Genomic DNA, 14,032 nt, shown 5'->3' on the forward strand with positions numbered 1-14,032 from the left:
TCTCATTTCCAACCAGTATTCAAATAAACTGTGTACCACTACTCAAACCAATCTATACGATCATCCATTGTAAGTCTGATTATCGGTTTGGCTGAGAGTTAGGTGCTCACAATTAAGGTGTAATTGTAACAGTCCTTTTTTTCAGAGTATCTATCACCTAAGTAAAGATCACGAAATCGGGTCTTTGATTTTTTAAGATTTTCATACAGTGGAAAGACAGTATTTGGAAGCCTTGTTACTGATTGATTGTTATTAGCAAATGAGAGTGATATTACTGAATTAGAAGATACACTGTATGATTTCACATCAATAGCATTGTTATCTTTACTCACTGAATGTTATGGGATTGGTTTGTGAGGGATACACTGTTTTGTTAGAGTTTTATATTCCTATTTTCTTTTGCAAAAGTAAATTTTCTAAATTGTGACAACAGTAGAAAAAGACCAGAAAACCAACTTCCTGAACACTAAGGAATTACTTCATTTACAAAGCCGCATATACTAGAAAAGTCTGGCATACAATGTTCAGATATAAAATCTGGAATTTTGGTGTCTGAGTCGGTGTCTGGTTTAGTCGGCCAGGGTAGTTAACCCCTGTACAGTCAGACAAGCTCCCACTCACGAGCCATCTCTAAAAGCTAAATCAGGAAGAGGAGGCATCGAGGAGGGTCTTTGGCTTTGAATCCACCCACTTGTGAATTCTCTACTTTCTGTCCCTCTTAAATTTATTTTCACCCCCACCTTCCTTGCAACCAATAATTTATTAGTTATTTACTGTTTCATTCTTTAGGAAAGTGTAGTTTATTTGTGGAATTATTTACATGTGAACTTTGTTTGACTTCGTTTGTTATTCTGAAAGTCTTGTTTTCCAGGAATTGATTCACTTAAAAATAATGTTGAAACTTTTTATGAGGAATCCTGTGAGAAGGTTTAGATTTTCTTTTCCAGCCAGGTCTTCTGGCCGTTTAGGACACTGGAGTATTGCCTGCTTGTTTCAGAAAAATTTATATTAAGATTAGCCATTAACTGGCCTTAATTAATTAATTCAAGGTGGGTAATTCAGTTCAAACTTTCTTTTGAAAAAACATTTTTAGAATTTTCAGTTGCTCTTGAAACATGCTTACTTAAGGATACTTTAAAAGACAGATATAAGAATAAAGTGATCCAAATAAAGAAGAGCTAATAAAATACAGCGTGGGTAATCCAAAAAAGTTTTGCATAGCTCCCTAAGGAAGCTCTATTTCTCAATCAACAAAAAAATAAGAGGGAAGAAGGAAATTTTTGCATGGGGCTTGAAATTTAAACTGAAGTTGCCAGGAAGTCCCTACCTACTAGACTTTTTAAAACATCTTTTCCTAAGTCTTCAATAAGGAAGTGAATTGCTCAGGCAAAGCACATAGTAGCTTTTTCTTATCTAGTTTAGTTCTGTGTTTGATGACTATTGTGACGGCAATAAACATGAAATCCTGAACTACAGAGGGGAAGGGAAACATATTTGAAAATCGGAGAAATGCAATAATATTCAAACAAGAAATCATCAGTTTGCTAGTAGAGATACATGGCTCCAAGTTTTTGTTTTTTTTTTCTGGGTTCTCTGACATTTTCATTAATCATATTGCCAGTGTTTACAGTAATGCTTATTTTGTTACAGAACTTGGTGCTTTTTTTAGATTGTTGTAATAGGTAGCATGAATATTAAAGTCCTATCACATAATCTTAGAATAACACATAAGTGATTACATAGAATTGTAGGGGGAAACAATTCAGAATAAAAAGTGAATGATGGGTCAGAGCTCCTGTGCAGAACTGCACGTCTGTCTGAAATCAGGTTTAAAAAGTGGCCCTGTCTCCAGCTGACTCGTTTTGTCATACTGAGTCACAGGATTAACCCTTGACATGTTCCTTTAAAAAAAAGGCAAAGATTAAACAACTGCATTGACTAGAGCAGCACTTGATCCACCTATATGCATTTTTTCCTTGTAATATGATTCTCCTTAAGAAAAAAAATTGTGCTGCAGCTGTTACATAGATTTAATAGATTTTTTCAAAATATTTTTGAGGAAGAGAAAAGATTTTATCATGGAAGGTAATTTGTAATTATGATAAAGAAAATGCCTGCATCAATCAGCTGTAGTTTCTTTTGGGTAAGGCTGACTTTAAAAAGATGATATTTTGGAGTAACAAACTTAAAAGACCTTGCCTTAGCATACAAGTAGAATATGCAATATGGGAACAGTTTATATAATTATTACCACTTTTCATATATAATTTCATATATAATTATTACCAGTTTTCAAATTCATCATATAATGATGAATTTAATGTCATATATGTGTAGGTGTCTCTCCATCCACTAGCAGTTTAGAAAGCAGTGTATAGCTAGTGAATGTATTGTATGTTGTGGGGTAGGGTGGAAGGGGTGGGAGGTGTCCCTTAAATACAGATGTATGGATTTTATATCTGTGTTTTTGAGAGGAAAAGTAGAAGCAAAAGCTTTTAGTTACTCAGCTCTATTTTAGAAACTATTATGTTTCACATTCAGGTTTCAGGTTTAACAGCAAATCTTACCCATTTGCTTAATAAACTGCTTTAGGACAGTTAAAGATTATATTATCTGGCTTTACACTGAACTTATTTTCTACTCCTATTTATTCCATTCAGAATCTCATAAGTTGCCTCTAAAATAAAGAACTAAGGAATTAAAATTTTTGTTTTGCTTTAATAGCCAAGATTGCATAGTAGGATTTACATCATGCTGCTTGTTTTATCAGACAACACATTACTCTCTCTCCTGGCAAGCCCCAGAGAAAGGAGCCTAACTACTGTAGGTGGAGTGTTGTTTTCTTAACCAATATATAAAAGTTTTCTCAGGTTGCAGCAACGATGGTAGGAAGAAAATGTTGAAATACTGTCATTGCTTTTATGGCTCCCCACTTCCCATTCTTCCTCAATTTCTACTCAAAAGTAATTTCTTAAAATTTTTAATCATTAAGAGAAAAAGAAAATTTTATTTTAGGTGGTCGATATTCCTTCCTTTTTTTTTAAAGAGTAGCTGTTCTGTCAGAGAAAGACTGTGTCTATGAAAGACAAAAATTTACTTGAATACTTTTAAGACATAGCATTGTTAATTGTAAATCAAAGCTTTTTACACAGTTCTCTGAGCACTGAAATGGGTCTTTGTGGTCTCTCAGGAGGGAGGAAGTTACAACCACTCTGCAGACTGGCATTTTAATAGTCTCCTGTACAGTGATGTTCTTTTGCAGCTGCTGCTGAGCCCTTTTTTTATCTGGAGAGTGTGGGGAGGTTTTATTGTTACTGTGATACCATCAGCTTTTAAAACATTGTGAAGTTAGCTGGCCTTATTGTCTAATTGGTTTTATTACTATAATTTGATCAGTGTGTTTTGTAAGAATGGGGGGTGGTCCCTTATAAAATAACCCTGCAATATTTTTTAGAGGAGTTCTGCTTTATGGAAGGTGCCTTTAAAAAAAGTGGTGTGCCCCTTTTTGCAGCTTGTGAGCTCTCCTCTATTGACACAATACTGTTAGAACCAACAAGAGATAGGAAAAGAGATAGTGGTGGGGGAAAATGATAGAAAAGTTGCTGTTCTGTTTTTCTGGATTAGAATCCTTACCAAAAGACAAATCGAAATATTTCTAAATAACAAAATGTGTTTGTGTGGAAAAAAAAAACATTATTTGTAGATAATGTCTAAGAGCCTTTTGACTTATAAGTGTAATGAATTTTTTAAATCTGTAAGACATCTATTCCGTTATTTTTCTGTTTTGAGAAATTTGACTATTAACATAAAAATATGTATGTGTGTGTATATATGTATACATACATAAAAATAGGTATATATAAAGTATGTGTGTGTGTATGTATAAATAATGAGCTTAGAGGGAGGAAAGACTTTTAAGAAACCTTTTTTAGTTTATCACCTATAGTGCACGTCTTGTCTGTTACACCAGCCTTTCATACTTTTATATAAGGAAAACAAAACCTTGTTTGTTTTTCTATTTAATTAATTGCTTAATACATACTAGATGTTCTAGAAAAGTGCAGTCCATTATAAACTTTTGATTGGTGTTGTGCATGAGGAGTTTAAGGAGATTTATAAGTGAAAACCTATTTTTTGTTTTTAAAAAATATCCATTTTCAAGATCATTTTTTAATTTTTTGGACTGAACTTTTTCATAAAATGTGTTCCTTTCCAAATTTTTTCAATGAGATTTTTATAACTTAGAAAAAACATCATTTGATAACTTAGAAAAAAATCATGGTTTGTTCTAGTTAGTTAAGAGGTACTTACATGTCAGATCCATTTTCTCCAGGAAGTGATTTTGTACAAGGTTTAACTGTCTAGATCCTTCTTGTTGCACATGATTCAGTGTTTCCAATTCCTGATTGCTTGATCATGTGTTTATCAAAGTTAGAAGCAACTTTAGACCACACCAGATGGTAATGTAGCTAGAGGTGTATAACAAGCTAGGTTTCCCAGCCACAAATGCTCTAATTAAAACTTAACAGCTCTGTAAAGTTTGCTTTTCTCTGAGACAGAGAGAAATCCTATGTATAATAAAAACAATGATTCCTTGGGATATTCATCTGCATATCTCTCTTCATTATTTAGCATTTGTAAGTGTCTTGTATTTTTTTTAATACCCCGGAGTTCCTCTCATTGGTATCCTCCACCAGTGCAAAGACTTGATAGAAATTGAAAGAGATTACTTACAGCTATAAACCCTCCCTCTCTACCCTGTGAGTTGGTTCAGTCCTATTTTGCATAAGTACCGTTTGAGTAGATCCATGTGTGGATGCATAGTGCTGAAGACTTAACTCTGTTTGGCTGTATTCATGTGTGTCTTGAAGAGAAGCTGTTTGCATTAGCTGCAAACAGTAATATTTTCAAAATCAACATGTACTGTGCTTATCCTGTCCCTGGAATGGGCAGCAATTCTTTGATGTATTACTACAATGGGAAAACGGTAAGTCTTTTTCTTTGTTCATATAGTTTCTAACTGGCTTGTTTAATGGAAAGCAGTGTAGATTAACTGCTTTTTACTAAAACCTGTCAGGTTTTATCATTTTCTGCAATACATTTAAATTGTGTATTTCTTCGTAAGTAGTGTTAGTAAAGTTGTATCTTGACACGACTTTATGGTTGGTTTCTATTTTTTAAATAGTAGAAAATAAGCTTAAATTTATGAGTTTTTATTTTTAATGCCTTGATGTCTTTACTAGCTGTGTGCTTGAAAGTGTATTTATTTGTTTTAATGTTTTCTTATATTATAAACATAATCTGTATATAAAATATGCATATAGAGAGGATTATTTTGTGCTTTGTAGATAGAAAGGAAAGATGAAAGTCATTTTGGGTATTCATAAAAATAACAAGTATGAAGCTCTGGGAATGATTAGGGAAGCAGTCAGCTAGTGAGGGCCGTATTTCCTGTTTGGAGTTTCAAGTCCAGAGCCTGACTTTACTGGGATACCATCTGTTTCCAATCAAACTAGAATTTTGACCCTATACAGATTCATAAAATAAATCACTATTTTTCAAAGAATGCATTTATGTATTTTCCAAAGAATGTATTTCTGGTCAATTTATGGCACATGGTTAGATGTTACCTTTCTGTGTTGCTAAGTAAAACTTTACTATTCTTTGAATTATTTAGTATTAATTAATTAGTATTTTTCTGTGAAAATATCTTTTAAGTCAGAGGATTTTGTATATTTAAGAAAATGAACTTCTGTGAAAGATTTGGTAGGAGTCATCTTTGTTAAGATATTTGATAACCATTATTAAAATGTTATACTAATGAATAACAATCGGGTTTATGTCAGGAATTTAGTATTTTTGCTCAGATTTCTTATCAAATACATATATGACTTAAGTGATTTTTTTTTTTGGTCAGTTTGCTGGGGGCATTTTTAATGTTTAGGTATGAATTATAAAGAAAATTTACATTTTCCTAAAACAGATATAAAATCAGATACATTTGCCCCTTCTCTTTTTACCACTCAGAAATTTTAAAGTAGTAGATGGCCCTAACCAGGGTACATGAGAACTAATGGAAGCACTGTCTCATTCTCTGACTGCTTTGGTAAGGCCTCCTTGGACACTGTTAGCATTTAGTTGTTAACTTTAGAGTAAACTTTCTTAATACACGATGATCAAGCCATCATGTCCTTATACTCACTAAAAAGTGTGTGTTCATTCTACCCATATAAGCAGAGCTTTGGAGAATGTGAAAGGTAGATTTGGATGGGTAATATAAGTGACAATTACTTGATCTCTATAATTTCCTTGACAACTGTCTTTAAAACTGTGAAAATATTTCTCTTTTATGTCCAATTCTAAGTAAATTAGTCTATGTGAAGATTGTGTGGGTATGAGTTCAGTAAATTAATTATATAAGGCCTCTGAAGCAGAGACTATAACTCAAATTGACTTTAGATTTCACTCTTTAGAGAGCACAGATCACTCTATTACAACATTTCTCTTTGTTCTAGGTTGAGGTGGAGGGGCTCTCATCGTATTAAGTATTTCCAGGCTTACCATAGATGGCATAGCTGGTATGGTAGAGAAGTGTAGCCTGAAAATTGATAGCCTGTGCCTTATATAGGTCAGAAGTGACTTCTGTATTCTTAAAAAATGCATTAAGAGATGATACATATCTTAGTCCTCTGTATCATAAGGCCCTAGTCTTACATGTATTTTCTTGTATGTTTTCATTTTTACCACCTCTAGTTTTTTATTATTATTCTTTTATAACACTTCAATAGGAAAATCATGTAGTATATAATTATATTATCCAAAGACTATGTAAGTACCACATCTTAATATATACTAGGAAATGTATACTCATCAATCTTTTAAAGTAAAAATTAGCAATTTAAGTTAATATTTCCAGGCTCTAGGTGAAATATACTTCCTCACTTGAGTTATGAAATTTTTATATAATTCTCATAGTGAATAGGTTAAATTTTAGCTCACTCTTTAATCCCATTTTATCAATTTAAATTAGATGTAGGGCAGATTAATATTTTGAAATGCTGATAAATTCACATTGATTTCATTTTTAAGACCCTATTACAGTATTATGAGAGTGAGAAATCTTAAGTGGTACTGGTCTCAAACAAATGCTTTCCTTTTTTCCAGGTCTTATTTTTAAATTTGCAAGTTAATACCATATATTTGAGGATTTGGGGGGTACTAATAATAAGACTGAACGAACTCTAAAAAAGAACAAATTACTCAGAAAAGAACTTCTCATATTTTATTATTTAAGATTATGTGGCCGTATTATATTGTTGGAAATATTGGAACTATCACAGGCTTGGAAATACAACATCTATATGCAGATAAGAAAAGCTAAAAATGTTAACCCTACTTTTCCCACTGTTTGAAAAGAGAAGGGGTTAATGTTCTGTATCATTATGTAGGTTTTGTATAGCTATATTCTGGACCATACTGTAGAATATGAATGTGTTTATGATGAATAGGGGACTTAGAACCATTTTGAAGATTATCTTTTTTTTTTGAGATTTAAAAAATAGCAAGGAATAATGGGTTTCTGAGGTTCCTTATGTATAAAGAAAAGAACTTGGCCTGCATCAGTTTTCTCATTGATATGACTAAATTGTGTCCTTTATGCAGAAAGGTAGAAAGTCTTAGAGGTAAAGGAAGGAAAGTTTTGGGAGGAGAGGATTCCTGTTTTCTTCACCTTGAGGATTCTGGAGTTTCGGCCTTCCTCTGATCTGATCAGCCTCCATTTTCTAGGCCTTGAACTGAAGATGCTACAGAGTGTTCCAGGTATAAAAATTGCAGCAAGTACAGACATACTCTTCTAATTGTATCAGGGGATTATATTTTAATCTTATTAGAGACAACACAGTAATCCAAGTTTTAAAACTCAAGCTTAGAAACACATTTTTAATATTGAGTTTCTTTGGATGGAATCTGGGAAAGAAGAGACAGGATTACTCTGTCAGGAGCTATGCTGGGTACTATATGTTTACTAATTTAATTCTCACAACCATTCTGTCATTTAGCTATCACTCATCTCCTTTTATAAATAAGGAAAATGAGGTTTAGGTTTAAGGAAATGAAGTAACTTGCTCTGGTTAGTACTAAAGTCAGAATTGAACCCAGGTCTCTCTCCCAAGAGTAGGTTTTCTCTTTTATATTATCTGAGGGCATGTCTCCATAGCAAAAAGCCAAACTTAATTGATCCTTACTACTATTTGTATCAAAATATATTACATTGGAAAGAAAATGTAATTAAGAAAAATACTAGGCCATTTGTACAAATAAATATATTTTGCATGTATAGTCTGATTAAGAATTTTATGGTCAGATTGAGCTTTTATGAATGCTAATTGATATGGTCAGTCAAGCAAATTTCTGTTACTTTCTATTTAAGATGAAGAACTTAAAAAATGTCTTAGATATGTTAGACAGCCCAGGAAATTAGACTAGCATGATCCCCTCCTCTGATAGAACTCATTAATACTGGAAATTGGTTTAGCCATGGTTTTGTTACCTGCCTGCCCACAAAATATGTTTTCATAAGAATTAGAGTACCAGATAGCTAAAATTGCATTGTAAATACTTCTAAGACTTATTTTTCATATAAACATTTTCAGTTAATAAAAGGTACAGAAAGCATTGTTAGAGTGTAGAGCTACATTTCTGTTACATTGGAGATTTATTGTTAATTAACTTGAGGAGGAAAAGTAAAAGTAAATTAATTCATATTTCCAGGCTGTCTTTGGGCCCAATAGAGTTAAGTCTAACATTTGTATGATGAGGAAAACACGAAGTTAAGAATTCTCTGAAGGTACAGTACTAAAGACATTGAAGGACAAGAACTTAGGCTTAAATCTACTTTGATTTTTTCCCCTTTACCAAAAATATCTGAGACTGTATTCCACTATGAATCCACGATCTTTTTTTCTTTATTTCAAGTGGGCACAAATACCAGTGAGTCAAAACTGTAGCCCCTGCCGTAAGAATGTGTTGTCACTGGTCAGCTTTATTCATATTTTTAGAAGAAAAATGTATGTGCCTTTGCACTAGTTCGTGAATGTGTTGAAGAAAGAGATCGGGTGCTGTGTTGTTGGATCTAAATTACCTTAAAATGTAGGTAACTAAGAAGTAACAGTCATTGATTTGTTAAGTATATTATCCTAGCATACAAGTTTCAAACCCAGTTCCTTAAAAATTCCATAGTTTATCTCTCAGGGGAAAAAATTGTGGTTTTTATAACAATAATGGCAGTTACAATAAGGAGCTGGTGAAATATGCCCAGTGACAAGAACTTAAGAGTGATAAAAATGTGCTTGGTACCTAAGAAAAAATACGTCTCACAATTGAAAACCAAAGTAATATTCAACTATGCCTGTGAGCAGAAGTAGTCATTGATTTTAAGCTACTCTGTACTGAAAGCTGGAATTCTTACTGTTCTTAGAAGAAAATTTCACTTTATTTCACCCCTAAACAAGTCTCTGAAAATTCTTGAGAAAAGATTTTGGTCCTTTTATATGTGAAACTGTTGAATATATAAACATATATTTATCCCTTTTCCAGAAATTCAGTAGTGTTCTTAGCAAGCTAATTAGGTGAAAAGAATCTTCTATAGAGATGGCTTGTTATGTCCCTAGTTAGTTTTATACTTCAAGCATTGTGCTTTATGATGTCTTTTGTTTTCAGTTCTTGTGGTATTTAGTACTGGAACTATCTAAATACATCTTCTCTTAGGCTTGGAATTAAAATAAAAACTCCAGTTGTAGATTGGACTTGATGGCAAAATTTGCTGTTTTTAAGTAATATTAAAATACTGAAAGCATTGAGATATTTATCAAACCTGTGTTCTAAGTATTTTTAGAAATGGGGAAATTCTTAAATTAGATTGCTGTCTCGTAGATGAACTTAAATTTTATAATGTCTGTTTTGGGAAGTTATGTTTGTTTTAATTATGATAAGGAGCAAGAAAACTGAAACTTAAATTTCAGAAAGTTTAAAATGTTGCCATTTAGGTCAAAAATATGATTTTTATTTGAATGAAAAATACGATTTATTTGAATACATAAGATCAGTATTTATAGACAACAGTGGGTCCAAAATGATCTGAAAAATCAATAGGTAATAGTTTACAGGAAATTTCTTGAACTTCGTCTGACATCTAACACTCTTATCTGAATGAATGTAATATTTAAATGTCTTTTTACTCCTTTTTAAACTTCTTTCTACTAATTTAGCCTCTTTTTACCAAGTTTAGATTCCACAAAGTTCAGAAATAGTAAGAAACTATTGTTTATGTGTATTATAGGGTGTGGAACTTACATAGGTTAATAAATAAAAAATAAGTTCTTGTAGTAATCACCTAGTTTTTCTAAATTATTGAGTGTTGACCCTTCAGTGTGCGTGTTTTTTTATATTATTGGCCAGGAGGTTTAATTACAGTTTTTAAAATAGGATTTGACTTGGGTTGGGATTTTCTTTTTTTCCAGAGACCCAGGCTTTTTTTTTTTCAGGTTTTAGATGCTCAGCTAGAGCTTGTAAAGTTTTTACTGTTTAATGTAGATATCAGGTAAATCAAATGAGTGTGCCTGAATATAGTTTCACATTTTTATTTTAAAATGATGATGGTAGGGTAAATTAGCCAAGTGATTTTGTTTTGTTTGTTATTTTGATAGGTTGATGAAGATTGTGCTGAAGATGATTTCTGATATTAGCATAAACTTTTCACATATTGGAGGTCCATGTTTAATGATACTTCACATACTGGAACTTAAAGAGAATTGCTCTTCATCTTGACAAAAGAGCTTACTAGAAACCTAAAACATAATGAATTCTTGGTAATAATTTCTGTTAGAGCATGTTCAGGAAAATGGATAAGCTTCTCTTGTTTCTAAATTAGGTGAAGGTATTCCCAAAGTGACAGTTCAGGCTGACTTTGGTTTTCATAGGCCTTGGAGCTTATGAGACTCCTAGAATATTTCTTACAAAGTAATTTATGTAATTGTATACTGTGGGGTAAGTAAAAGCGATCTAAACCTGTGTTGTTAGTAACCACTAGTCATGTATGACTATTTAAATTAATTAAAATTAAATTAAAAATTCAGTTCTTCAGTTGTACTATCCACATTTCAAGTGTTAAATCATCATCTGTAACTAGTAGCTCCTGTATTGTACAGCACTGATATAAAGCGTATCCATCTCACAGAAACCTCTGTCACACCGGGCTCATCTAAAGTATTTCTCTCATTTTCTGTGGAAGGGTATCTTAATTAAGGTATATAGCTGTTTTCACATACTAAAGGAAATTCCCAGCTCATCTTCTCATCATTCAGGACATTTAAAGACCAGCTACTACATAAGCTATGAATCTGTTTTTATAAGCATAGTTGACATCATCTTTTGACTCATCACATGATATAACAAGATTGAAGAAAAAATCTTTTCAGGAAAATCTTCTACTACTTTGCATCTTTTCTCAATAGCTATCAGAAAATCATTATGCCTCCCTGCCTCATGGGGTTATTTCCAATATTAATTACAGGAAGGATGCATTGAAATCAAAAGCACAATGTACCCAGCCCCAGCCTCTAGAGCTAAACAGAGAGTGGTCTGCCCTGAATTTGGAGTTATTCATATGACTAAACTGAATCATTCAAGCAGGAAAAAAGGAATCTGTTTTTGCTAACTTGACTTCAACTGGTTGTATGAGCTAAAACATTCCAAGGATAATTGTGTAATCACTGTAAAGAGTAATTGTATATATTCATCCCTGAAGTACTCTATCACTCTTAAAAGTAAGTTTGGGTGGATGGTATGAGGACATTAAAGATACTAATGTGGATTTGTTCTTTTCATCCAGGCTTAACAGTGAAGGGAAGGTATCTGTTAGATTTTCAGTTATATTCAAGTTGGAAGAAATGTTACAGTTCTATTCACCAGACACTCAAAATTTCTCTCATCATCATTCCTGGAGGAGAAAATAAAAGTACTTAAGAAAGAAAGACAGTCCCTTGATAGCTACTGTGAACCTGACAAGCTGAAATGAAGGCTAGGATTCTAAGGAAAATTGCTTGATTATTTACCACATTTTAATAGAACATCATAAATTACTTAATTGTGCCTTTTTCTGTTTCTCTTTAAAATAGTTTGACTCCTGGTAGATTTTAATCATCTTAAAGCATACATATTCCTTTCTCTTAATGTTAAGATTGTTTGTTGTGATTCAAAATCATATTTAAGATTTAAACATATGATTAGATCATTAACTAAAAAAAAATTGGCATCTATGTGCAGGTGATCAGATGACATAAGCAGTCTGGTTTTAATTTGTGGCCAGCACTGATTGTAACTAAAAGAGATTTGCTCTTTTTGTGGAATTGGCTGACTATTTCCCTACATCTGGAGTTAATAAAAGTCTTTGAGACCACATCAGTTGTGCTTTGCCGCAAGAACTCTTTGATCTGAAAAATCGAGACTGGCACAACTGCTGCTTCATAACGTTGTATCTCTGTTTTTGCAAGCTATGCTTAAGATACCAAAAGTCAAGTTTTTCGGCCTGTGCTTAAAGAACTGTTAGATAGTCCTCTTTGAGAACTATGTTTTTCAAAACAGTTTTTATTATGATGAAAACTTTTAACTTGCATTAGTAAATAAATGTTAAACTTAGAGTAGCTTGGAGTTTTTACCATTTTCATTTATAAGATCTATCCTTTAAAAGTCCATTTATTTTTTCAAAATTTACTTATAAAGACTAACACTGAAAACAACTTTACCTATAAAATGAGCCCTGTTTTCTCCATAGAGCTTCAAAATTTTTACATAAGAATGGACAAGACTATTCTGCTTTGTGTGGTTTATCTTGGTTATCTTTGACAGCCATTACCATTATCTGATCAGCATTTTCTTTATTTGACAGCGATTTGTAAAGCTAAAGTTGGGTTTATCCCTTTATTTGCTTTTGTAACTGCAAACATTCAAAAAAATTTTTAAATATTAAATATATCATGTATGGAATACAGTGAGTTGAAATAAGGATAAAGAAATACAAATTGACAATTATGCAGATTTTTTTGTAGAAAATGACACATCAAAATTAGTTTTTCATCACTACCAGAGTGAGGCTTACTGTTTCAGTCTCTAATTTGGATGAAATTAGAGAAGTTTATATTTCATACATTCAGATCAGTGATGGTAAATAAGTATTTTGTGACAAAACGCATATGTTCTAAGTTTTATCTTCTAAAGTTTATTCTCATTTGTAATTTCTTGCTATGTCAATTTACTCTATTTTTCATTGTGGTTTCAGCCTAGTTTGGGGAAATTTCTGTGTAAGGGAGACAATGGACATGTAGCTGCTAGTAAGCTTAGACTCTGAAACTTGATAAAAAGAAAAAAGCACAACATTCCTTCCCTGAAAACTTTTTCCTACCTATCAGCCTATATAATAAATACTATTCCAAACACGTTTGTGTATACCAGTTATTTCATTCTACACTGTATGGAATAGCACTAACCTAGAAAAACAGGTTTAATATGTATAATGAAAAAAAAGATTTTATCTGCCATATTTCTCTATCTAGGATCCTTCTAGACAATTCTTAGGAATATGTTTTGTCCCACACTTCTCAGGTACCAAGAGGTGTGTTTTTACCTCTGGGGTGTGAGAGGTCGGAAACTAGCCTGAATGCCAAGTCATTAAAAGACACACCTGTGCTAGTGTCAGCATGACTACTAGCAAGAGGAGTAAAAATGGACTTTATAACCTTCTATTTAGGATAAATTGTATATGTAAGTAGGATTATAGCAGACAGAAACTGTAAGAAACAGCATTCAAGAATGGCACGGGCAATATTTAGCTATATAACTGCTCTAAGGAGGATAGAAAGATGATAATATTAGCTAATACTTAGTGTTCAATGTGCTAAATATTTTATACGCATTATCTGATCTTCCCATCAACCCCCTGATGTAGGTACTATTAGCACTGTCTTATAAATGAGAAAAG

The 14,032-nt window shown here is 32.5% G+C and overlaps 1 protein-coding gene across 12 annotated transcripts in view; it reads left to right on the plus strand.

Annotated features, from left to right (window-relative positions):
* TCF12 (transcription factor 12) overlaps positions 1-14,032 on the plus strand; it is a 440,339-nt gene that overhangs the window by 384,172 nt on the left and 42,135 nt on the right. For 2 of the 12 annotated variants that reach the window (XM_017677123.3, XM_017677124.3), the window contains exon 1: positions 4,673-4,987. The exons of 9 other annotated variants lie outside the window; for them this stretch is intronic. In XM_017677123.3, the coding sequence (XP_017532612.3) occupies positions 4,817-4,987 (171 nt within the window). In that variant the 5' untranslated portion in view covers positions 4,673-4,816. Of the gene's footprint in view, positions 1-4,672; positions 4,988-7,662; positions 7,819-14,032 lie in introns of those variants that run through there. One more of the 12 variants, XM_073211900.1, reaches the window with a different exon arrangement.

The sequence above is a fragment of the Manis javanica genome, chromosome 8 (assembly GCF_040802235.1).
Source record: "Manis javanica isolate MJ-LG chromosome 8, MJ_LKY, whole genome shotgun sequence".
Taxonomy (NCBI): domain Eukaryota; kingdom Metazoa; phylum Chordata; class Mammalia; order Pholidota; family Manidae; genus Manis; species Manis javanica.